This window comes from Atractosteus spatula, chromosome 5, assembly GCF_055471065.1.
Source record: "Atractosteus spatula isolate fAtrSpa1 chromosome 5, fAtrSpa1.hap1, whole genome shotgun sequence".
Lineage (NCBI taxonomy): Eukaryota > Metazoa > Chordata > Actinopteri > Semionotiformes > Lepisosteidae > Atractosteus > Atractosteus spatula.
In genome coordinates, this window is record NC_142710.1 from 36,647,128 (window position 1) to 36,673,949 (window position 26,822).

At 40.3% G+C, this 26,822-nt stretch overlaps 2 protein-coding genes across 2 annotated transcripts in view; one reads left to right on the forward strand and one right to left on the reverse strand.

The window, feature by feature from the left end:
• The window catches only part of nhlrc2 (NHL repeat containing 2), a 44,476-nt gene extending 43,209 nt beyond the window's left edge, over positions 1 to 1,267 (reverse strand). The window contains exon 1 of the mRNA XM_088917387.1: positions 1,096 to 1,267. Within this exon, the coding sequence (XP_088773513.1) occupies positions 1,096 to 1,261 (166 nt within the window). The 5' untranslated portion in view covers positions 1,262 to 1,267. The remainder of the gene's footprint in view (positions 1 to 1,095) is intronic.
• A 404-nt stretch (positions 1,268 to 1,671) lies between these two features.
• Positions 1,672 to 22,569, forward strand: dclre1a (DNA cross-link repair 1A (PSO2 homolog, S. cerevisiae)). Its single transcript, XM_088916817.1, has 9 exons — positions 1,672 to 2,674; positions 14,649 to 16,115; positions 17,726 to 17,859; positions 18,445 to 18,563; positions 18,794 to 18,937; positions 19,162 to 19,307; positions 20,440 to 20,594; positions 21,225 to 21,366; positions 21,880 to 22,569. The coding sequence occupies exons 1-9, from the start codon at positions 2,218 to 2,220 to the stop codon at positions 22,062 to 22,064; spliced, it is 2,949 nt and encodes a 982-aa protein (XP_088772943.1). The 5' UTR covers positions 1,672 to 2,217; the 3' UTR covers positions 22,065 to 22,569.
• The last annotated feature ends 4,253 nt before the right edge of the window (positions 22,570 to 26,822 follow it).

The following is a 26,822-nucleotide window of genomic DNA, read 5'->3' on the forward strand; positions in this document are numbered from 1 at the left end:
AGCACTCTTAAAACTTTCTTCTTCACAAGGCTTTTACTTAATTGATGTCTGTGTATGCCACTTTGTATACTGCACTTGTATTGCACTCTAAACTCTTTTTTTATTGTACTAACTCTTATTTCATATATTTGATTTTGTCTTACTGTAAAGCACTTTGAGAATCTAGTTTTAAAGTAAACTTTCAATAAAAGGTGTTTTATTATTTTATATTATTGTTATTAATAAAAATATTATTTTAACAGGAAGGGAATGATCATTTCATGTTTAATATGTAGTCATATAGACTGGATAGACAGCACACAGTCATTAACTTCTAATTAGTGTTATAAAACCACAGATTGTGACCCACAGTATGTTTCAAAGGTTTGGACATCATTTTGACCCATAATGCATTTAAACCTGAACATATTTGCATACAGTGTTCAATATAATTTAACAAAGAGGGGAAGCTAGTCACCATGACAACACATCGTATTTATAACAAGAAAAGTGCTGCTCCACAAATATATCCAAAAAACTATAATTCAACACACAGGCCTAATGAATAATCAACATGGTATATTATTGTGTCGGCCCGCTTAAAGTTACTGTTACTAAATGTTTTCCTTCTTCAACTCAGAATATTTAATACAGAACAAATTTTCTTTTACAATGACGATCTGGAAAGAACCCATTTTTACAACCGAACACAGCACCTCTATGCTCTATGGTACAACAGCATCCTTCCACACCTGATATGTGGTAAGTATGGTCCATCACGCATAGTCTAGAGCTCTTAATCACCGCTCTGAAACCAGCAGCCTAACTTATTACTGTATTTACTCAAACTGCACACCGGCATCGCATGACAAATGTGAAGCATTCTGTCTTAGACATTCAGCGCTCAACTCTTACTTTCTTAATACGAGCACTACACATTTCAAGCACCATTTAAATCAAAGAATGGGAACCAATCATTCTGCAACCGACACGTATAAATTATGATCAGTTTTAAGAGTCTAACTCTCCCAATCACTCATCAACAGGTGTTGCTCGTCAAGCGCCCAGTTGCATTTCCGACTCCTGAAATTCCACAGTTTTCACAAAATAACTCACCTCCTTCGAATTCAGGGACCTTTAAGTCCTGCTGCCTGCAGTCTATTTTCTTCAAATATTGAAAGACCAGGTTCTCTTTCTCCTGCACAGAGACAGCGTCCACCAGGGCGTAGTCCAACTGTGTTTGAGCTGGTATTAAAGCAGTAAGGCTGCAGGCTGTCGCCATCTTCACAAGTCTGTGTTGAGTAAAGCAGGGAGTGTTGTACATGAACTGCACATTCAACACAAAACCAGCAAATGACAATTATTAAATATTCAATATAAAATATCAATATTAATTAATTAATACATGATTTTACGGATTTCTTTGTTATTTCGTTTATAGAATCCATTACTAATTGATTTACCTGGTTTACAGAACCTGCCCAGTCATCTGTATTTTTATGTCTGCAGTTTCGCTTATTTCTTATCTAAATTTATAGTTAGTAAAATAGATTGAGTAATTTCACTGTTTATAATTTATTTTTATATTGTATTATAGTTAATTATTGTAGTAGATCACATAAGAAATTTCTTGTAATTTCTTGCAGTGTAGAAAATGCTGAACTAAATTTAGAAGGGTAGCTTTCTGTGTTCGTGCCTCAGTGGCGGTAAGTACAGTAGAGAGAAGAGTGTTATGAAATCAAAACGATTGCAACCATTTCTTAAAGTTAAATATTTGCAGACTAAAAAAATAAAAATAGCGAGATCCGGTCCAAGAATAACGTTTTCCGTATTCGACTGGGGAGTTATTTTTTTATTTCCACGTTCCATCTGATGCCAGTTTTCCCTAGTATAATAACTAGTGAACGTGATTAATGTTAGCCACTTGATTCGATGATAAGTATGTAATTAGACAGCATGTGAAAGAATATTACTGTAGTAACTGTGGAAATTTGATGGTTAAATAATGAACACCGGGGCATTGCTTTATCGTAATATGAAAACTACTTTATGATTTATTCTAAATTGAAACCTAATTTGGATCAGGATTCAGGATTTGATCATAAATCAGGATTTGATATTGATAATCCATTTAAACTCAGCCAATGATTTATGACATGGATATTAATTATGAATAAATTCTTTATGTGCAGTAACTTAGCTAGTTAATGTCTGCGGAGAAAATACATCGATCCTATAATGTCACAGAATAGCTCTGAGGACGACATATGGGAATATAAATGTAATACTAAGACCAGAAGAGGAAGAAATAAGCACAGTAAAGTAAGGGTTAAGTGTAATGTTAGTAAGTGTAGTACGGCACCTGACACGCTCAAGCGAAAACAAAATAATGACAAGGCAAGGAAGAAATTGCCAGATAGCCGAGAAGACAAGAGCAAATGCAACAGAAGTTCTCTTACAAAAGTGGCCAAAAATGATTCAGTGCTTCAGAGCTGTACATCGGAAGACCAGACGCAGGCAGCCCTTGGATCTTTGGAAATAAAACAAGATGAAGACAAGCAGACTCCCTCAAAACCTGTTAAGGAGGGATATTGCCCCAGCTGCCAGATGCCTTTCTCAATACTGCTGGTGCAGTCGCCGCAATGGCATGTTGCAGAATGTTTGGACAAGCCTGAAAACGACGAAGAACTAAAAGGTATGTTGGCTGTAGTTGACAGTCCGACCAACTGCAGTAATGAAAACATTGTAAAATACAATCCATCCATTCCTTTTCTATCTGCTTTATCCAATACAGGGTCACAGGGAGAACATGCGGGCTCCACGCAGAGCCCTCTAGTTCTGCAATTCAGCCTAGGGTCCTAGTGCACCAAGGCAGCTATGTTAAAAACTGCACCACCTTTAAAATAGAACCTTGTACAGTAGTGTTTGATTGAACCCACAGCTAGATTTATGACTTAGACCATGATGCAATCCATGATGCAGTCATTGGAAACAAAGGTATTCATTTTTAGATCAGTAGCTTATATTGTTTGCTCTACATTCCCTTTCTATACTTCCATGAATGGAAGGGTACTAATGTATTTTGCATTTTTAGAGAAGCTCAGGCTCATAACTGAGTTCTAAATCATCTGACTTTAGAAACCTTGATGTGCTTAAATGGCACATTGATCTGTATAGTAAAACCACAATACAGAAAACTATATCATATAGCATTTATGAATAAGATGAAAACCTGTCTTTGATGTGATTTCAGCCTGTTCTGGAGTTCAACTGGTTGAGATCATATCAGCTAAAATATATTTTTAAGTTAAATTACAGTACAATGTATGATTCTGTCACCCTAGTGGATGACATTTTTTATTGAAACAACTCAAACAGTAGTCTTTCTGTGAGAATTCCAGTGCAAAAATACAGTGCCTGTAGAAAAATCTACACACTCTTTCCAATGTAACACATTCTGTGGCCTAACAGCCTGAAATCCAGACACATTCAATTAGAAATTGTTTCACTTGGAGGTTGAGTGTTACAGGGTGTAGATAAAGGTGAAACAATTTCTAATTGAATATGTCTGGATTTCATTCTGAAATGCAACTACAAATAAACCCCAAAAAATGGGTTGGATAAGTGTACACACACCTGAGTTAGTTCTTGGTGGAAGCACATTTTGCTTGAATTACAGCCATAATTGTTTGGATAGCTCTGTACCAACATAGCACACTGAGATTTGGCAATATTTGCCTATTCCTCTTTCCAGAACCGTTTTAAACTCAGTCAAATGGCAAGAGGACCATTGATGTACTGTAACGTTCAAGTGATTTCACAGGTCTTCAATTGGATTGAGGTCAGAGACCGAGTGGGCCACTCGAGGACATTTACCTTTTCGTTCTTTAGCGCTCAACAACCCACTTGAGTGCAATCTGTTTTGTGATGCGTTATAAATGTTACATGTTGTTACTGTACATGTTGTACATGTTGTACATGTGCAATAGGGTGATGTGCAGTGTTTTTCTTATTTTTTTGTAATGGAATAATGTGCAATGTGTTTCTTTTCTGCTTCTTTTTTTTGATTGCATTCTTTTTAAATGTACAGGAGTGCTGTGTGTCCATAAAAAATTGCCCTCAGGGGAAAATAAAATCTTATCTCCACTGTTGCTTTGGCTCATTGTCATGCTGAAAGGTAAACTTCTGTCCCAGTTTCAGTGTTCTTGCAGAGGACAGTAGGTTTATCATCTTGAACTTGTCTGTATTTTGCTCCGTTCATTTTCCCTTCTATCCTGAGAAGTGCCCCAGTCCCTACTGATGAGAAACATCACCAAAACATGATGCTGCCACGACCATTCTTCACAGTAGGGATGGTGTTCTTTGTGTGATGTGCTGCATTGAGTTTGCTCCAAATATCATTCTTTGCGTTTAGACCAGAAAGTTCCGTTTTAATTGTAATCAGATCAGAAAACATTTTGCCATGTGCTTACAGCATCACTTTAATGCTTTGTTGCTTGATTTTTTTCCTTTTGCCCTCTTGCCATGCAAGCCAGATCTGGGGGATGCTTATTAGAATGGGGAATGACACATAAAAGCCTACAGCTCTTTCACAGTTCCCGATACCTTCTTGGTAGTTATTCTGAAGTCCTTAGAATCGCTATAGTTGAACACAGGTGGAGGTTTATTAGCTTGCTGTGTGACTTGCAAGGTAATTTGTTACACATAAGCTAATTTACAATTGCTATTATGAAGAGGTGTGTACACCTAATTCAACCCATTTTCCTAGGTTTTCATGTGTAATTACTTATCAGAATGTGTAAGCATTTGTTTTTCACTTGGAGGTTGTGTTGCAATGTATAAATAAAGCAAATTCTGATTTATTTTGTCTTTCCTGCTGTTAGGCAAGATATGTTATTTTGGAAAGGTTGGTAGACTTTCCATAGGCACTGTATGTATAATTTGTGTATTCTTCTATTTTAATGTAGTGTCGATTGCAGTGAGCAATGAATGAAAAGACTGTGGAGAGATGTGTAGCCTGCGGGTGTTAAATTTGTAAAAGTGGGTGGAATTTAATGTTTTGTTGCAGCTGAGAAGCCAAGATAGCTCCTTAAAGTTTGTAATTAAGATGAGGTTCTGGGTGGCAAGGGTGGCACAGTGGTTAGCATTGCTGCCTTGCAGCATCATGGTGCTAGAGCCTTGGGTTCAATTCTTGGGGTACTGTTTGTGTGGAGTTTGTTCACCCCTTATTTTTGTGGGTTTCCTCCCAAAGTTCAAAGACACACTGGTAGGTTAATTAGCTTCTGGGAATATTGGCCTGGGTGTGAGTGTGTGTGTTTTTGTGTCTGTGTGTCTGCCCTGTGATAGACCGGGGCCCTGTCCAGGGTGTATCCTGCCTTGTGCCTGTTGCTTGCTAGGATAGGCTCCATCTCCCCTCTGACCTTGTACTGGATAGAGTGGATAGAAAACGAATGGTTAGAAGAATGGGTTCTCCAAAGCATGCTATTTTTAAACATTTCTGTATTTATTGTACTCTCTCATGCTTGTATTTTCAGAACAGTATGAAAAAGATATTGTGATCAGTTCTCTCCACTGCTGCTTACTAATGTTTTTTTGGGGTGGCAGCAGCATTTATTTCTATCAAATACAACAAATTGCTTTTAGTTGTCATGGAAACCTACGAGCCCAACACAAAGTGGAATACATTACCATGATGCTCTGTGTTGTTCTTTGCTCTTAATATCAACCTCACCAATACATCCTAACTTTTCATTTGTGTTGTTTTATTGTGCAGATTATCCAGAATTTGATACATAGTGATTAATTACCAGAACAATAGAGAGACTGTTTTACAGTTTCAAAGATGAGCTTCTGTTTAAACATAACATGAAAACCTAACAAAACTTTTTTTCAGATGATTGGGTTAATCGTACTAATTTTTTAATACTGATGGTGGTTAAAGATCGATTAATTATATCCAAACAGAGTATTCACGTGGCACTTTACATATAATATACAATAAAAACATGTAGCGGCGAGGCTTAATAATAAGGCAGAATTAAGTGTTTCTGAGCTTCCCAAATGAGGCCCCATTTCTCTGTTCATGATTGTTGGTGTTATACAGTGGGTTTATGCTTGTGTGCAACAGGCCAGAATGTTGACACAAGACCTGTTAAGGGAGTTTAGTGCCACTGTAGCCAGTCTAACCACGGCACAAATCCCAACCCACTTGATTCCACTCTTCTCAGTAGAGGAGTATGTGACATTAACCCCATCGCTCATAGCTCACCCAGAAGGCAATCCAAGATTGAATTCGGTTCCAAATCTTGAGATGGGTATGGCTACCAAAGCTATCCATTGGCTGTGTCTAAACGATTCACCAATGAAGGGTGTAAAGCTACTAATGGGCAGAGGGAGGTTAATGAACCCCATGAAGAGCAGGTGGGACGTAAATGGCTGGTCAACACACCACATTTAACTGACACTATGACTTGTGACAGGCATGATACAGCTACCGCAATGCAGCTACCTAATAAAACAGTTCCTTTAAGTTCCTGAGGAGGCCATAGTACAGCATGGTAACTTAACACTGTACGGTCTAGAACCAGACAACATAAGACCAAACTTGAGGTCATGGATGCCTTCAGGTGCCACACTAAGGAATTGGATAGAAATCCAAGAAACAGTAAGCCCTGAAGAGGTACAGGTAGTTAGTTATGCTTTAATGGAACAAACCTCCAAACCACCCTAGCAGATACCCAACACAGGTGTTGTGGTTTATCGGGGGGCTGGGAACAGGAACTGTTGTTATTGTAACACTACTGCCAGGTAGCTGGATCATGACTGACAGTGTACTCTGAATGATGTACTCTCACATCAAGATGTACTCCGGGTAGCATGAATGAGTCAAAGGTAGCATGTCAAAAGAAAGGAAGTGACTTCTCCCCAAATATCTACCACAGAGGTATCAGATATTGACAGTGAACTTCCTGATGTGTAATTCCTAGACTTAGATAATGTCTCCTACCGTGTTTATACATACTCCAGATGTTATTCATCCTGTTTGTATCCAATGCTGGTTCTGGTATGAATTCTCGAGGAGTAATGTGGACATTTAAGATTAATGTTCTAATGGCAAGGGACATCACTTAACTCTGTTTTTGTTTTGAAGGCAACAACGCCTCAGGACCTCGTGACCTTCAAAAAGGGGGGATATGTAGCGGCGAGGCTTAATAATAAGGCAGAATTAAGTGTTTCTGAGCTTCCCAAATGAGGCCCCATTTCTCTGTTCATCTCTGTGGTGCAGCCACAGAGAAACTATTCATGCAAGATGATTTAAGGTTTCCTAGGACAGCTCCCAAAGGGGGATGCACTTAGCTAAGTCTGGCTATCATGATCAATGGTCATCCACTGGCGCCTATCAGTCTAGGGAGTGCCGGATGGACATCTGGACTGCATTACTAAGTGTCAGGACTAAGTGACTCATATCTCACCTTGATCAACCAATCAGGGACTGGTAGGGCTGAGTAACCCACGTGGGACTCTGATGCCCATGGAACTTTCAGCCAATCAACAAGCTGAAGTTCCTCCAGGTAAAAACAGGCAACACAGGCCTGGAGATTCAGATTCAACAAGTAAGATTCAGATTGAGATTCAGATTCAGTAAGATTCTGGAGAGGATTCTGTGGACTGTTCTAAAGGGAATTCAAAGGAGAATTCCAGGGCAGGACGGCCCAGGAGCAGAAGGCTCCCAAGGGCAGGACATTCTCGCAGCGCGCCTCCTGACCATCCTGAGACTCAGCCCGGACAACCACGGAACGGCCAGTGTGTCCGAGTGCCAGAACTTTCCTTTGTTCTAAGAGTCTAGAGTGGAGGTTGCCAGAGAGTAACCAGCAGCAGGCCTCGTGAACAGGTCGGAACTGTGGACAGCTGAATCACTATTCAGAACTAGTCTTCATCAGGAACGAACCGGTCCTCTTCCTGACTTGCTGGGACCCACAGTCATCTTTTCTCCTGTGCACAAACTTTGCTAGTTAAAGCCAACACTAACTAGCCGGTCAGTGAGCATCTGCAGCGCACCGTCGCAAGCCGCACAGCACAGCCTGGCACCGAGCCAGACAGCGCGGATTGGACAGCAACAGCCTGCAACTGTTTCTTTGTGCCCGCAGGAGATCTGAATCCCCAGAAATTGGATGAGTATTCAACTTCAATGCATTACAGCTCGAGAATTCAATTGTTATCCAAACCAGTTGATATCAATTTAATTCCTAAGAGTTATGTACTTGTTTTGAGTATCTAATGTAGAAGTTATAACCAAGTTCATTTACGAAACGGTCTTAATGAATGATATACTGAACGTATGTCCTCTTGATGTGTAACACTTCGTAACTGATTGAATATATACCTTTTGTATTCTGATAACCCTCTCGATAAGATCTGTTAGGTTTACATGCATATTCTATGTATTAATAAATGTATCCTCGTGTATTAGTACCTGTGTGTGTGCGTTGTTTGAGTTATATCGCATGGTTGGATTCTAAAGCCATCAAAAGAATCAATTTTGTGATTTACTGCTACAATTAATAATTGTCTCAGTAAATGCCCAAACCCTACAGAACTGGTGCCTTCAGAGAGCCACTATGATTACATATTTGGCGTCCCTGAACCGGTTTTCCTACATTTATTTGGCGTCCCTGGACCGGCGTGGCAAGACTGAAATGAATCAACCAAGCGGAATAATTCAATATAAAACGCCGCGGGTTTCATACACGATAATACAGTGTGCTGAAAGCCGAAAGAAAAAGTTCCCCTTGCTCTTTAAGCAGTGCTTGAGTGTTTTGTGATCTTTTGCGATCTACAGGGTTGATTGCATATTTGATCTTGTGGTTTTCTGTGGTAAAACTGTGATTTCGTACTTAAAAGTAATACTCTTTAAGTTTAACGATGGTTGCTAAAAGGTCTGAATTCGAGTCGCTATTAAGCACTCTCTCTAGCAGCGACAAGTCTGACCATGATCTCTTCCATATCTCCCTCAGCGGAGAAGCTAGAAGAATAAATCTCCATTCTCTGAGAGAGCTAGCGAAGGACATAGAGAGATTTGACCCCGCAGTGTCAGAGAATAATATCGAGAGTTATATTCAAGACCTCAGGTATAACCTGCAGTTCCTGCCAAACGCCACAGAACAGGAGAAAGTGTTTCTGGTCAGGAAAACTACCAGCAGAGCTGTACATGAGTGGATGGCTAGGCAGATGAAAGAAGTCTGTAATGACTTTGAGCAGCTATGTCAAGCACTTATCGAAGAATACAGTGCGTTTATTGACCCGACTGCCGCGATAGCCGCCGCTCTTAACATTAAGCACGAGAGAGCAGAGTCCCCTCGCGAATATTACGAGAGACTTAGACGAACTTATTTTGCAGGGCGAAATGATGAGGGTTGCGAAGAGAACACACATTTCAAGGGTTTATTCATTGCGAATCTCCATCCATCAGTCAGAAAGATGATCTTAATGCATACAGATGCACAGACCATGAAAATGACTGATATTAAGAGATTCGTGCAGAAAGCCTGGGAGTATGATGTCCAAAGTCGCTCTGAGCAAAAAGCTGTTAAAGCGACTGTGTTCGCCGTCAGAGCCAGCAGGGTTAACTCCCTCCTGCTCGAAGGAGCACAGGCTCCTGAGCTGGCTAAGCCCCGTTCCAAAGCAGGCACACAGGACCGCACCCAGCGTCCTAAGTGCCATGAGAACACCGGGGGAGGGAAAGGGCTAGATAAAGCTGAACAAAAGGATTCAGTAGCCACCCGCCTGGCCAGGCTTGAACAAGTTTTATTAGGACAGGGACAACCGCTCCCCAAGGCTGCCGGAAGCGTGAATGAGCTGATACTCTCCACTGGAGGAGGCGGAGACCCGCCCCCTCCCACTCCCTCAGTCTATCTGATTGAGCGGAAGGGTTCCTGCCTGGATGAGGTCAGCCACTCCCAAGCGAGTGCTGACTCCACCCCTGAAGTCACAGAGCAGGCAGTAAAACACAGAGGAAAAGCACGAAGCTTTTACCTCAAGGCTGCCATGGGAGATGTCTTACCCAGTGAGACACTGATTGACACTGAGGTTGAAAGGTGTTTGATGTCACACGGCAAGCTCAAACGGGTAGAAAAAGAAAAGGGTATGCGACTCAGAGTGGAACCTTTGGTGGATCACCAGAAAGGCAAAGTGTGGAAACAGGTCAAGGCTTCTAAGCCTTCTGTACAGAAGGAAAGGGGGGCCAAGAGGCAGACTGTGCTTACACAGTGCCCACCGAACACAGAAGCCTATGCGGAGATTCCTTCTGTTCCCTCTGGACAAGAAATAAAAATATTTTCTTGTTCCCCGGATATACAGGGAAGTCGTGCCCTGGCCAAGGTCCCAACAGCCTCCATGCCACAGGAGCGGTGCTCCGAGCAGCCGCCTGATCCACCAGGTAAAGCACACACCTTTTACATCCCTAAAGAGGAGCAGATCTCCCCACCTGGCGATGAAAAGGAGCTTTCCCTGTGCACCCTGGCACCCAAGAGGGGTCAGGACCACCACCCTGCAGTGGTGGAAGGGATCCAGATGGCAGGAGAGCAGGTTGGTGATGTAGCCCTCGCCCTTAGCCCTGAGAGGTCCTCTATTAGTGAGGATCTGCTTGAGCAGCTGTCACAGGGCCACCGCCAGGTGCCCCTGGTGCAACATTCACAGGTTAGACAGGAGGTCCAGCTGGACGCTGAGACTACTGCGCTGTGGACACACCTGATCCCAGATGCCGATTCCCTCTGCTGTGACCCAGGGAACCTGCAGTCAGGTAACATTATTTCTCACAACTACCAGGTAGTGAGTGAGACTGACCTGATTGTTCCTGCCTCGACAGCAGGGTTGCCAACACACCCAGTCCCCCAGAAGGGACAGGGAATGAAAGCCGAGCCGGTTTTCTTACAGCCACCAGCTCAGTCTGTCAGTCTGAGTCTGACCAACAGTGGTTCACCCAGACTGGAGCTGGATGGTCAAGTCACCCGCCTGCCAGTGCAGGACATCGCAAGGAGGGGTGTCAGAATCCCCGCCTGCACTGACATGGGCCTGGTGGGTGATAGTAAGTTCAAAGACAATGAACTAGCTATCCCAGTGCTGGGGCAGCTCCCTGAACCCCTAGCGAGGGAAGGGGGGAGCGAGCAGGTGTCCTACACCTACCCCCAGCGAACGATTGTAAACATGCCGATAGAGGGATTCCTCAATCAGGAAGGGTGCAGGGTGGACCTGAACAGTGAGAATGGGGTAACAATCCCAGATCACTCAGGTGCTCCAGATGACCACTCAGCCGAGGGTCAGGCATGGTCCACCGCTGCACCGCCCCCTGCAGGGTTCCTAGAGCACAGGCATGAACAAATCGAAAAAGCAGATGCCCTGGAAAAGGAGGAGCAGCATCAGCAGCTGCGTCAGATCTCCTCAGATTTCCAGGATGTTGGTGCCCAAGATGCCACATGGCATACTGAGAAAGACACCATGTACACGCTGCGCCAGCTTAGAAAGGCGACAGTCACTCAGAAGGAGATGACTGGGATCAGCCACCCGAAAAGACTTTTGGGAGGACTGATCGCTGCCGCCACTGTTGCACGTTTGCTTTTTCTGGTAGGTTTGTGTGCTACTGGCACTCTCACCCTGACTGCCCCAAGAAGGCAGGTGTCAGAGATACCAGAGGGTAGTGACAGACTGTATCGACAGCAGCAAAAGTTGGAAAGCTTAGGGAAAACCCTACAGGCAATTTCCTATGCAACAGGGTTAAACCTTATTCCCCAACCAGTGGACATGATTGTTGGTGTTATACAGTGGGTTTATGCTTGTGTGCAACAGGCCAGAATGTTGACACAAGACCTGTTAAGGGAGTTTAGTGCCACTGTAGCCAGTCTAACCACGGCACAAATCCCAACCCACTTGATTCCACTCTTCTCAGTAGAGGAGTATGTGACATTAACCCCATCGCTCATAGCTCACCCAGAAGGCAATCCAAGATTGAATTCGGTTCCAAATCTTGAGATGGGTATGGCTACCAAAGCTATCCATTGGCTGTGTCTAAACGATTCACCAATGAAGGGTGTAAAGCTACTAATGGGCAGAGGGAGGTTAATGAACCCCATGAAGAGCAGGTGGGACGTAAATGGCTGGTCAACACACCACATTTAACTGACACTATGACTTGTGACAGGCATGATACAGCTACCGCAATGCAGCTACCTAATAAAACAGTTCCTTTAAGTTCCTGAGGAGGCCATAGTACAGCATGGTAACTTAACACTGTACGGTCTAGAACCAGACAACATAAGACCAAACTTGAGGTCATGGATGCCTTCAGGTGCCACACTAAGGAATTGGATAGAAATCCAAGAAACAGTAAGCCCTGAAGAGGTACAGGTAGTTAGTTATGCTTTAATGGAACAAACCTCCAAACCACCCTAGCAGATACCCAACACAGGTGTGGTTTATCGGGGGGCTGGGAACAGGAACTGTTGTTATTGTAACACTACTGCCAGGTAGCTGGATCATGACTGACAGTGTACTCTGAATGATGTACTCTCACATCAAGATGTACTCCGGGTAGCATGAATGAGTCAAAGGTAGCATGTCAAAAGAAAGGAAGTGACTTCTCCCCAAATATCTACCACAGAGGTATCAGATATTGACAGTGAACTTCCTGATGTGTAATTCCTAGACTTAGATAATGTCTCCTACCGTGTTTATACATACTCCAGATGTTATTCATCCTGTTTGTATCCAATGCTGGTTCTGGTATGAATTCTCGAGGAGTAATGTGGACATTTAAGATTAATGTTCTAATGGCAAGGGACATCACTTAACTCTGTTTTTGTTTTGAAGGCAACAACGCCTCAGGACCTCGTGACCTTCAAAAAGGGGGGATATGTAGCGGCGAGGCTTAATAATAAGGCAGAATTAAGTGTTTCTGAGCTTCCCAAATGAGGCCCCATTTCTCTGTTCATCTCTGTGGTGCAGCCACAGAGAAACTATTCATGCAAGATGATTTAAGGTTTCCTAGGACAGCTCCCAAAGGGGGATGCACTTAGCTAAGTCTGGCTATCATGATCAATGGTCATCCACTGGCGCCTATCAGTCTAGGGAGTGCCGGATGGACATCTGGACTGCATTACTAAGTGTCAGGACTAAGTGACTCATATCTCACCTTGATCAACCAATCAGGGACTGGTAGGGCTGAGTAACCCACGTGGGACTCTGATGCCCATGGAACTTTCAGCCAATCAACAAGCTGAAGTTCCTCCAGGTAAAAACAGGCAACACAGGCCTGGAGATTCAGATTCAACAAGTAAGATTCAGATTGAGATTCAGATTCAGTAAGATTCTGGAGAGGATTCTGTGGACTGTTCTAAAGGGAATTCAAAGGAGAATTCCAGGGCAGGACGGCCCAGGAGCAGAAGGCTCCCAAGGGCAGGACATTCTCGCAGCGCGCCTCCTGACCATCCTGAGACTCAGCCCGGACAACCACGGAACGGCCAGTGTGTCCGAGTGCCAGAACTTTCCTTTGTTCTAAGAGTCTAGAGTGGAGGTTGCCAGAGAGTAACCAGCAGCAGGCCTCGTGAACAGGTCGGAACTGTGGACAGCTGAATCACTATTCAGAACTAGTCTTCATCAGGAACGAACCGGTCCTCTTCCTGACTTGCTGGGACCCACAGTCATCTTTTCTCCTGTGCACAAACTTTGCTAGTTAAAGCCAACACTAACTAGCCGGTCAGTGAGCATCTGCAGCGCACCGTCGCAAGCCGCACAGCACAGCCTGGCACCGAGCCAGACAGCGCGGATTGGACAGCAACAGCCTGCAACTGTTTCTTTGTGCCCGCAGGAGATCTGAATCCCCAGAAATTGGATGAGTATTCAACTTCAATGCATTACAGCTCGAGAATTCAATTGTTATCCAAACCAGTTGATATCAATTTAATTCCTAAGAGTTATGTACTTGTTTTGAGTATCTAATGTAGAAGTTATAACCAAGTTCATTTACGAAACGGTCTTAATGAATGATATACTGAACGTATGTCCTCTTGATGTGTAACACTTCGTAACTGATTGAATATATACCTTTTGTATTCTGATAACCCTCTCGATAAGATCTGTTAGGTTTACATGCATATTCTATGTATTAATAAATGTATCCTCGTGTATTAGTACCTGTGTGTGTGCGTTGTTTGAGTTATATCGCATGGTTGGATTCTAAAGCCATCAAAAGAATCAATTTTGTGATTTACTGCTACAATTAATAATTGTCTCAGTAAATGCCCAAACCCTACAGAACTGGTGCCTTCAGAGAGCCACTATGATTACATATTTGGCGTCCCTGAACCGGTTTTCCTACAAACAGTACATTGTATAGAATACGTAATAAAATAAGACAGTGTTAAGATATTAAAAGAAGAGAAAGATTTAAGAATTAAGTTAATCCAAAACATAAGTTTCAGAAATCTCAAATTATTATTAATGGATGACTAACAAAATTCCAGTGCTAGAGTTTGGCATTTGAAATATTTTAAATTAAGAACCAAATAATGCAAGACCAACTTCACACAAAAAACAAAATTGCAAAAGTATGCTGCTCATTAAAAAAGTATTAAAACCCTGCTATGTTTGACTGATCTGATTTGTTTTTTTGGAAACAGAATGCCCAGATGGCCTTCAGTGCACTTCCACTATTCCAGGCCATTACAAGCGGTACACCCACTTCCTGCTGGCCCAAAGCAGAGCAACGAGTGATTATGACAACTTCATTTTGGATAGTTCGCAAGAGAGCTCAGGCTTTTCAAACCAAAATGTCAACCCCAGCCCCCCGGGAGCTAACCAGCTGGTCTCAAGTGGAAAGTCAAATGCGCTTCTGCTCTTGAAAGCTCCTGCTCCTGAAGATGTCAGGAAAAGGAAGGGGTGGTCTCCGAGGGCAACAAAAGGAAAAAAGTCCCCAAAGAGTGTTGATGTTAAGGGCTGTTGGGAATCGGCCATTTTGCAAGAAGGTAAAACGTGCAAACCTATAAAAACAAGTGAAAATGAAGCACATGGGGAAAATGTGAAAAGGCGTCTGACTTTAGGCTCTAATTCCAGCAAAGAAGACATCTCGTATTCACCTCTCTGTAGCGACATTGAAGATGACACAGTTAACACAACAAGATACAAATCTCTCCCTGCCAGTTCACCTGGACATAAAAAGAGTGACTGCACTGATCTTTATAACTCGGAAATGGGACCAGAACCTGAAACCACCACTTCCCAGTGTCCAAATCTATGGGAGCAAGACTTAAGCAGTGATGAGCTTTTCACTGATTATTTTGACCCACCTGCTATAGAAGAGTCTCAGGAAGCATTGGAGCCCTTTTCAGTGACTAACTCCCCTCTGGCTGTCTCGTTAACACAGCCTGATCGCCAGGCAGGTGCAAGTAACACATCCACAGGTGTTAATTTATCTCAAATGAGGTCACCTGCTGACAAAAGCCTGAGCCAACCAAGTTCAGGCCCTGGCAGGAGTAATAGCTGTTGTGTTACTGAGAGAAGAAGTGCAGCTATTGAGGCTTCACATGCCAAGAATGAGCCTACACTGCAGTCACCTCAGAGTTTAGTGTTGCAGCGTTTAAGGGACCAGTTAGGCAACCTCGAAAATCAAAAGATCATTTCTTGTAGTTCAGACACAGGCTCCTTTGAAGTACAACAAGAAAGGCGTTCATCTGATCCTCCTGAACAACACACCCCCCTCCACGTTCCCAGCATGGCCTCCAAGAAAATCAAAGCTAAGTCAGGCACTGCAGGACTCAGGCAGACAGACATAGGGGTCTTCTTTGGACTGAAGGCCTTGAAGGAGCAAGAAGTGAAAGGGAATGATACGCCAAGGAAGGAGGACATCTGGACAGGTGTGGTGAGCCCAAGTGTCCGTGCTGGCAGTAGAAGGCAAAAGAAGAGAAAAGCTACAAGTTCACTCAGTGATTCTAATATGCTGGTTGCGGCAGATGGCCGCAACGATAAAAAAGAATCGCAGATGCCTGTAGAAAATGGAGGATGGCCAAGAAGAAAAAGGTGGAACAGAAGGCAAGGAGAGGATGAGTCTGAGAATACCAAACAATGCCCATTCTACAAAAAGATTCCAGGTCAGTACGCATTGAAGTAGATGTTTTCGTTTCTTCACTTTGTGAAATTATTGAAGTGTTTTAGGCAACCGATTGTGATGTTTTCTCTAGGATAGTATTTTTCTAAAAAAAACTGGTGTGTGTGTAATACAACTAGGTAACACATGGAGTAGTCATAGTCTAAACATGTTACCACTGAGTACTCGTGCCTTTTTCTCTTGGGGCCGTTAAATCGTATTTAACACTTAAGAGTACTTAAGCACATATGTACTAGAAGGCATTTTATACAAACAAGACTGGTTTGGTCCAGCATTGTGTGTTTATGCACACAATATAAAAGATATTTGACTTGCAAATACAGTCTGCTCGGCTGATTTTATAATGTTCTGCTGAACTCGACAGGGACCTGCAGATTTTCTTTTCAGATGTCTGAACTTTTGCCAGATCTTAACAAGCATATGAATATGCTATCAGTAGTTGAAGCACTGCTTCTTTCATTGTAGAAGGCAATCGTTCTTCATTAGTTTCTGGACGTGGGTCACATTTTTGGGATAGTAGTAATCATGTACAGTTGTGGTAGTTTTATGCAGAACAAACTGGATCTGACTTCATGTCTCCTGAATATGAATCGTGTTTTTCATTAGGTTTTTTTTTGCCACTGGAAGAACTATTAAGGATTGTTTGACTGACACATGTATATAAAATGTTGCATCATTAAAAAATCTTAATCACACAATTTAATAACATTAGTGAGATATATGCAAGAGAGAAGTAAAGTGGTTTGTACTACAAAACTAAATTTGTTGCTAAAGAGTGCTTTCAATTATAATATAGCAGATCAAGTTTTGTTATTCTGAATAAGTGTAATGCCAAGAGGGAGCTTCAGGTATAGCTGGATTGAAAATTGAGTATCAGCAGGTCTTATTTTTATAAGTAAGTGAAATGTCATTGATGTATCTAGTTTCTCAAATGTAAATTTGTTTGAAGGGGGGGGGGGGGAGAGCTTCATGTTATTTCTAGAAAAATGTTTTGTAGAACAGTAATAAAGAAGCTACAATTCTTTGAAAACACCCACACATTTGATGGAATATCCTAGCATGGATCTGTTTTGCTGGGGGGGATGAATTCAAAACCATTTCCAGAACATTGAGCTTATCAAACAACAGCTAACTTTTGACTGGTTCCCTTTTGGGATCTATGTGGGGTTCCTCATTCATTCATTCATGTCCTTTTAGACTGTAGCCGAGTACTTCTCAGTAGATCTGTCTTCCAGAAGTGTGGTGAAGTTGTCTAATGGATCAGTTTGCATTACCTATTATCCTGTTTCATGACATTTCCAAGTTGGAATTCCAGCAGAAAGACTGCCTTCGTGATAGTTCTTTTAAAACTATTTTGCTTCTCAAGCATGGGTCATACAGTTTAATGAAAATGCAATCCTAAGACTAATACCTTCAGTATGAAAAATGCTGTACTTTGTTGTCCTGTATTGTACAATAGAATTTGCATTTTCATCAAGAATGTTGGCTATAAAATGTTCTTAGTACATCAAGTTTGGTACATGATTGGAAGCTGTTGTATATCCCAAATATTCAAAGTAGAACTAAATGATGTGTTTGCTTCATTTCAATTAGGGACAGGGTTTGCTGTGGATGCCTTTCAGTATGGACCTATTGAGGGCATCACTGGATACTTCCTCACTCATTTCCACTCGGACCATTATTCAGGACTAAAGAAGAGTTTTAGATTGCCCATCTTTTGCAATAAAGTAAGACATTTCATGATTTAAGAAAAATTGTTAAAGCTCTCCAAGAGTTTAGGCTGCATGTCAACACTGCTAAACCTATCCAGCAATATAAATGCAAACATTTATCAGCTAATATGATGGCTTTGTATTCCATTATCCTTCACATCCTTTAAGTCTAGAACATTATTTCTTTTTTTTTTCTGGTTAGATAGTCAGGTGCAGTTGAGCCCTCTTGAGATCATTGCATTTTAAGAATAAGAAAGGTTACAAAAGAGAGGAGGCAAATTGCCCATCTAGCCTGTTTGGTAGTTAGTAGGTACTCCATGTTAGAGTACTGTACATCTCATTCTTGCAGAGCTGTTGTTCAGTTGCATCATTTAAGTGAACTGGCTGTGCTATTTTCCCATTACAGGAATCTTAAGTTATTTAGTGCCTTGCAGTGTATGCTTTTGGTTAAAAAAAAAAGTGCTATCGCTTTTTTTTTTTCCCCCAAAACCTGGCGTTTTGTGTTTTACAGTTCAAATACTCCTCTCAGAAGTTGTCAAATCCCCCGTCTTCACCTAATGTGCTGGTATCCATTAGTGCTAAAGGCTAGCTTCTGTTCAGATTACAGGCAATTTGGTGAAGAGCAAGCTTCGAGTGGAAGAGCAGTATGTTAACATCCTCCCTATGAATGCTGAATGCACTGTGGAGGGTGTCAGTGTTACATTACTTGATGCCAACCAGTAAGTATCACTTAACACTTTTTTTTTGTCCTTTTAGCAGATTACTCCTCTGGTGCTATCAGCTTTTCTCTGCATAAACACTTGCCACGTATAGCTAGGCTTCCTAAGCCATTATGAGGAACACACAGGAGCATTGCTGTAGCTCTAACAGACCATAAACATTAGCCGCAGACAATACATGCGTTGCTAAGGCACACTGAATATATTCATTGTTTAAAATGTTTTTTCAGCTGCCCAGGAGCTGCAATGCTGCTTTTCCAGCTCCCGAATGGCAGGACAGTGTTGCATACTGGGGATTTCCGAGCCGACCCATCTATGGAACGATACCCTGAGCTGCTCGGGTCAAAGGTCCAAACACTCTACCTCGACACCACGTGAGTAGTGTTGTTGTTGGGCCTAACATGTACTGTAGCTTGACCTGTGCTCTTTAAGAGTGGGCAAGAAAACAAAAGCAGTTTGCATATTAAATTTAAGTGTAAAGCAAAAAGAGATCCAACTTTAAATGTGCCAGTTTTTTTCTTGCCTTCTCAAATTCAGTTAATTTCAAATTGGTTTTGGTACTCTTGTGTAATTATGTACTTTTTGTCCTCTTTCACAGATACTGCAGTCCTGAATATACATTTCCCACACAGCAAGAAGTTATCAGTTTTGCAGCCAACACTGCCTTTGAACACATGACTTTGAACCCCCAGACCTTAGTTGTCTGTGGTACCTACTCCATTGGAAAAGAAAAGGTTTTTTTGGGTGAGCAGAAGAAGCATTGTTTGGCACACATGTGGGATGTAGAGGCAGTAAAAGGAAAGCAAACCATTTTTTCAGGATGGCTTAAATGGCTTAATTACTTTTTTACAAATAGTTTGGATAAGTAAAGACTAGAGTTGTCCTTAAATCATTTCTTAAAGTGAATTCAAGTTACATTACCAAATTTCACTGGTTTTTGAAATTCAAAATATTCCTAAAATATTTTGCCTTGTGTATTGGGTGCATTTTTTTTACATTTATAATAAGGTGTTTCAATAAAATTAATGCAGTACTAGAAATAAGGTAATGAAGCAGTAAATTCATGTAAATGCTGCTTTTCATGTGGAAGGTCTGACTGAGGTCAGGTCACTAACATCCATACCAGTGCCTGTGCTATAATATGCACATCAGGAAAAACATTTGAGTCTTTCCCAACCTTTTTTCCAGCTATCTTGCACATCTATACTGGTCTAAATGTCTAATATTCATAAGACCTTGCAACTGCTGAGCCTTTGTAGAAATGTCTCAAGAGTGTTCTCTGTTCTATTGCCCAATGTATTGGCCCAGATCTGAGTAAAAAGGAAAGGTAGTAAGAATCTCAGACTGTTGGTTTCATGTTTTTTGTTCCAATGTATTCTATTCTTTTGCCTCTGGAGGTCTGGGATGTGAAAAAAACTGGCTTAGAGTAGGTTTTGTTTTAGAGATGTCTGAAATTGATCACGGAATCTTTTCATTAGCTTCTTTAACTTTTTTTTGTAAAATTTAAGTTCTACATGTTATACATTGGTTTGAAAGATTTCAATAGTACATTGTAGTTTCATCCATCAATTACAGAATAAGGATAGCACAGTGGTTGGTATTGCAGCCTCAAAGCACAGGGCCCTGGGTTTGCAATATTGTCAGACTTTTTGAAAGTAAATATATAGCATCTCAGAAAACCATTGGAATTATGCTTTGTTCTTCATTTATTCTTAGTCTTGTCCATTAGTCTAGTGCTGAAGTGTGACCTCCTGTTTGGAATATCTTAATACTCAGAATCCTGATCAGACCGACAGTGGTTTCGCTTCATGTCTCCTAGGAAGAGATGTTTCATCTTTGTTCTTACTCTCCTATTTCTCATTTGGACTTCTTGCAGCTATTGCGGAAGTGCTGGGTTGTAAGGTTTGCATGTCACGGGACAAGTACAATACCATGTGCTGCCTGGAGTCAGACAGTATCAGAGAACGCCTTACAATGGACTGGAACACCACACAAGTGCACGTCCTGCCCATGATGCAAATCAACTTTAAAGTGGGTACAGCACAGAATCCTTTGCTTCCCCCCCCCATTTTTTAAAAATTTCTGGGGAAATGCTTTCTTTTTCTAAGTGTTAATACAAGGAAAATGTTGTAGAATGGATTGTAATCAATTTACTATGTGGCAAAATTTTCCTCCCAGACAAAATGAGTGTGCAGTTCTGTCACATAAGAGAAACTAAAGGGAGGCTGAACTTCAATTCACAACCTCTTTCGTCTTATTTCAACCCTCTCTATAAACTCAAGGGAAAATTGAGTTGAAAGAGATGCCATATTTGGTTTTGTGACACTGTGTTTTTCTTCAAATAACACAAAGGGTGTTTAAGTATTTACCCGTTTACTGCAATGTCAGATTACACTTGACATTCATTATGTCATTAATCTTGGAGTAGAGAACATCTGCCTTCTCAAACAATTTTAAAGAACTCCACCTGTAAGTGATGGACGTGTCCCGAAGACCGGATTAGAAAGTCATGGTTTACACAGTCAAGCTACAGTGGGATCGTTTGCTTGTTTTGGGTTGTTTCCATCGTCTGCTAGATTTTTACGTTGTTGTAAAAGCCCCTTCTGAATTCCTTGGCTCTATTATCGTTGTAAACACAAATGTGCCTTTTGTCATTCACAGGGTTTGCAGACGCACTTGAACAAGTTCTCAGGAAAGTACAATCAAATCCTGGCATTTAAGCCAACTGGGTGGACCTTCTCAAGTCAGAATACATGTGTAGAAAGCATTCAACCTGTAGTTAGAGGAAACATAAGCATTTACGGTAGGTTGAACAACACATCTGACATGAAGGTTTGCTTTTGTTCTTCATGAGGAGTGAAAGGAGAGCAAATTCTTTGTTTCCCAGTGATTCTGCAGCCGGTTAAAGAGCCAAAGCGTGGATATAACATGCATGTATATCTTTTTTTGTGTGGATAAGTAGAACATCTTGGAAATCAGTTGTGCCAGTGCTTTTCTGGCCATATACGGGGGCTACACTCAAATGGTTGTACTTTCAAGGATCTAGTATATGACTGATGCTGTTGTTTCTCTTGCATAAACCTTTGAATTTATGGGCATCCAGTACTGGCTTACAATAAGTTACATATCTGTTTGGAATGTGGTATAACAGAATCATATGATCAAATTCCATTGCTATCAATCATAATTTCTGCAGGACAAATTGATCAAAATCTAGTATTTACATAGATCTTTGCATTAGTGTGACAAAATAGTGCTCTTATCTGTTGATTTGGTGTCACCTTTCTTACTTACCTTTCACTTTTTTTTTTTTTAGGCATTCCCTACAGTGAACACAGCAGCTACCTGGAAATGAAACGCTTTGTGCAGTGGTTAAAGCCAGAGAAAATCCTCCCAACGGTGAATGTAGGGAGCTGGAGAAGTAGAAAGGAAATGGAGAAGCTGTTTGACAAGTGGATGACTGAAGTTAGACTGGAAGGAATGAAGTGCCAGCCTAAGTAGTAACTGAACCAAGTTGCAATTCGCATTGCTTCTTGTTCTGCTTTGTGCAGATCGAAATGGGTTTGAGCTTGATGTGCTTGACACATGCATAGAACAAATGTCTAAATGTATCCAAAATTGCCAAACAGCTTTCTAGTGGCCTCTCTTTGGGGAAACCTCCGTTTTCCACTTGCTTTCAAATGCAAGTGTTCTAATAAGGTGTCGTATTTTTGCTTAAATGCGGCTTTTTAAGTGTATTAAATATGAACACTAATGACCCTTCCATTACCAGGTTTTAAAGGTGGTTACTGTTTGAGTCAATCACTATAATTGTCGACAGTGCAGCTTTCTAATCTTGCTCTGGTACAAGAACAAAATGCAACCTGTTGAGTATATGCATGTTGAACTCTAAAGGTACTGTATTGTAAAAGAGAATCCTTATTGTACAGTTTGATAGGCTATATGCCTGTTTTTTATTTTAATTATTTAATAATGTATTTTATAAATAAATATATTCCACTTTTATTGTAGTAAAAGTTGTCCAGTTCATCACAGTATTGGTTCTTGACAGAGAAACAGCCTTCCATAATAGTTTCACATTGCATCTATGTATTTGTACAAACAGTTTTACTTCAGGCTTGTATACAGCCTGGAGCTGAATAGATCAAACTGCTATGAAACAGTTTGTCAGTATTCCTACAACAGGATGGAGGGGTAGTAAATCCCTTATCAAAAATAGTTATGTGGCGATCACTTTATGCTACTTTGCAGATGTGTTGTTCACCTCCCCTCCTGTTTCCACTCTTTCACCTTTGTGCTTCACCAGCTCTAGATAAATTTGCTTTATGCATTTCATAAACCTGGCTTTTCAAAAGTGGTTTTAATTTTCTCCTTTACTACTGGAAAATGTTACACAACAAAGATAACCAATTGTAAAATCTCCCAGTGCACAGCAACTTCCAACTTGATCCGTGGAGACCATATAAATTATAAATGCTTTTAAAAAAAAAACTCACAGCACTTTAGAGTAGTGCACATTATGAACGAATAGAAGGGGAAAAAGGCACTCTAGACTAACTTAGTTGTACAATAACCAATATTAAAAGCTAAAGCAAAAAGATAGTGTTTAAATGAATTTTAAAACCTGTCTGAAAGTCTCCAGTAGGCTTATGCAATGACTCTTGATTATTCGGAATGCTAAAGCCCTATTGCCCAGTGTGGAGCCTGGCCTGAATCAGAACTTCTCTGCTTATACTGTATGTTGGACGATACCTGTGAAATAAGGCCTTAGCAGCTAGACCTAGACCATTCAGTGTTGAATTCAGTTCTTAGGTAACCAGTGTGATTTAGATAAGAACAGAGATCTCTCTATATGTACACAATACAGTATGCTGCTCCCTTAAGCATTGATGCTGTATTAAAATTCATAACTCAAATTAATTTCTTGTGCTATTATCTCAAAAAGACAAATTACTATATGGTAGATCTAAACCTGAGCAGCTTAAGGAAAACGACCTAACTAGTCTTTTTGATGCCTTTAAATAGCTCAGTGGGTTTTATTAAAACCTGATGTATTTTTTTCTGTGAACAGCTGGCGTGTGTGCAAGATCAAATTCTTAAGACATGAAAAATACATGCGAGATCAGATGGAAATTAAACTTCAAAGGATAATATTACTGAAATGGTTTGGTTGTATTTCGGCTTAGTTTGTGATAAATACTAATTGGAAAACTAAGGAGAGCTGCACCTACTGTAAGACTGAGAAACAGGCATGTCTTGGCAAAGCATTGCTGGAAATAAAGCTATCCAATCATGTTATTGAAGCATGTATAGTGTGCTGACTTCTCTCACAAACAGCTGGGGTATCATTGTGGGTAACTGAGTTTTATGTGAGGTCTATATATAATATATTTATTCAACTCTTGATGCATAATTTAGTAAGTGTAAATCAGCATTTAACATTCTATAGCATTAACTTAGTAGGTTTTAATAACATTCCATTTATGTTATACTGCATAAAATGAAGAATAGATATTTCTAGCAAACCTGAAAGTAAAGCAAAGTGTAGGCTATTCACCTAAACCTATTGCAGCCCAAGCATATTCAAGTATGTTCAAAGCATAAAATAGCTTCAGGAGGCAAAAAGTGAAGTGAGTGAATCAGAAATCTGAGGCTCAGACATAAAAAAAGAAAAGGTTTTCTCTTATAGTCCAGCAGATCAAGAATTTGATGGAGTAAAAAAAAATCTGTCCTGCCATGTACCTAAGCAATAGAGACAAAGATTCTAAGAAATAAAAGTTATGCTCTTTACAGGGCACATATTTATATTCTGATACAATGCAGGACAGAAAGTAATTGAACTGCGTACAGTATACTTTGATTTTTGACACAGCTATTAAAGCACAAAGGTACTGGACATGAATACTGCCTCTGACTCACAATGAATTCTAGCACAGTGCACGATACTAATGGTCTACTTGCATGATATGTGGATAAGCTTTAATAGCAATACTGAAAGCAGAGTAGCAAATGCTTAACCCTAAATCTTATATAATTGACAGGTAATAGTTACAGTTGACATTTTTTAATGTTTTGCTTCCAGATGGAACTTCTTTGTGCCAAAATAATGAAATGCCTAATGGAAAACAAAGTTACAGCTCACTTCTGCAAGAAAAGCATATTTTCCATGACTGGTATTTTTTAATAGTTGTGACGCTTTCTGGCTCTGCTGTGTTTTCTGCAAGTATAACTGCAATGACCCCAGCAAACTGTGGTCTTCGTGAGAAATCGTCTCCGCAGTCTTGACCTTTAAGAACTATAGAAATGAATATGAGATACTATGTTCTAGGAGACAGAAACCCAACATGTTTTCAGGAACACTTAATGATAGGACAGTAATTAACTGCATTTGGAGATACAGAGTATGAAGATATTAAAAGTGCAAGTGAAGAAATGGGCCTCAACCTCCATTAACCTTTATTTCCAGAGATGTGGCTCTTTTACTAGCATTACCTTTATGAATCCATTTTCAATTATAATTCATTACTATATATTTCAATCTCTCCCCTTTAAAAGCTTTTATCCTCTTACACTCAGGGTGTTTAATTAAAATGCCTTCATGAGATTGAGATTTAACTGTTGAGATTTAACTGAGCCTTAGCACCAAGTTCTTATCTCCATTTTTTTTCACAGTATTGAAAATTACATCTGTTGATGTTTTCATTAGCAAGAAAGACAGAAAGAGGCAAAAAAAGTGTTTTCATGATCTTATATTTTATTTTAGTTTCCGAAGGCTCTTTTCCTCTAGTAACACCCTCAACCACAGTCTTCCTTGCAAAACTGAAGTATATCCCTTTCTAAAATGCTTGCTTCTAACAAAGCTTTGTGGTAATTCTGTTACTAAACCTTTCCAAGGTTAGGTTTGGTTTTTCTGAATAGCCTGTAAGTTTTAGAGTAGCTCTTCTAATAAAAATTGAGACTACAAGTACTTAATTGCAACCAAACTAAGAAAAATACATTGTTTATTTTACTGCTTTCACATCCTAAAAAAAGTGCATTTTAAGTTGCACTCTATACTGGTACATTATCTTAAAATTTCCAAAAAGCTAAAAAAAAAACTTTTTGAGTACAATTAGGCAAGTTAAAAGTTTCGGGTATGCAGCTGAGGTCTCACCTGGAACAGAAACCAGAAAGTACAAGTATACTCAAGAGCCAGGGTTGAAAAACCCAGAGAAATAGGGCGCTCGGCTTAATTTTTATTATATGTAATGGGAATGGCAATAACCAAGTTTATTGCAGTATTAGTAGTACTATTCATGAGCATGTAATATTGGATTCTTGAATAATTTCAGTAAACACAATTTGATTGTGATTGGACTCCACTGTCAATCCTTAACATGACTTCACCACTGATGTCAAGAGAAAAACAAAGCAAAATATTGTATTGATGCATTCATTCTGAAATTTGGTTTCTAAATATTTTCCATAATAAACACCTGTAAAACATCCAATAAACATACATATTTCTATATTTATTTTCCTTTGCAAACAACCGAACTTATAAACATAAATTATGGCACCAAAAGGACTCCCACTATATCAATAATAATCATATCACAACCAGTTTGCAGCAGTATACCATTTCTTTTGTAACTGTTAGAGCTTTCTTGTAGACAAGCTCTCTATAAAACGGTCTGTGTAATTGAGATAAATTAATAAGGGGGATGATCTTATTTGTGTACTATTCAACAACGTGAAGGAAGATTTGTCTGAGAGACCTTGACTCATGTCACCCATGGTGTCATCTGACATTGTTTCAAATATTGCAAAAGCAGTGACCTCCAACCCCCATGCCCCCAGAGATCACATTATTTTGGCAAATGCAAAGTGTATACAAATCTAGGCATTGCATTCTTACATTTCCCCACGAATATACTTTTAAAGCTTTTTAGTGAGTTAAAACTTGCCAACTGTATATTTAGAACTAAAACTGACCAATTTTTCCCATCTTGCAGATTTAATCAATGCAGTAATTAGATATGCACATTAAAAACACATTAAAAACACTAAGCTGCAATCCAAAACACCGATATTAACGTATTATTCGTAAAAGGCAATTTTGGTGATCAAAATTTGGTGATCTGGTTTTGTTCAGATAGCTTTAAACAGTTTAAATATTTTATCTAGTGATAATACCTTATTACCTTAATACCTCATTAAAACAAACGAAGCAAAATTCAAAATTCAGCCGATACCTCATCTAGGAAAAGTGCTCTCAGG

Coding starts and splice junctions, on each gene's coding strand:
- dclre1a (XM_088916817.1), top strand. CDS start 2,218: ATGTCACAGAATAGCTCTGAGGACGACATATGGGAATATAAATGTAAT. Junction 19,308..20,439: donor AAAAGAAAAGGTTTTTTTGG/GTGAGCAGAAGA, acceptor GACTTCTTGCAG/CTATTGCGGAAGTGCTGGGT. Junction 20,595..21,224: donor TGATGCAAATCAACTTTAAA/GTGGGTACAGCA, acceptor TGTCATTCACAG/GGTTTGCAGACGCACTTGAA.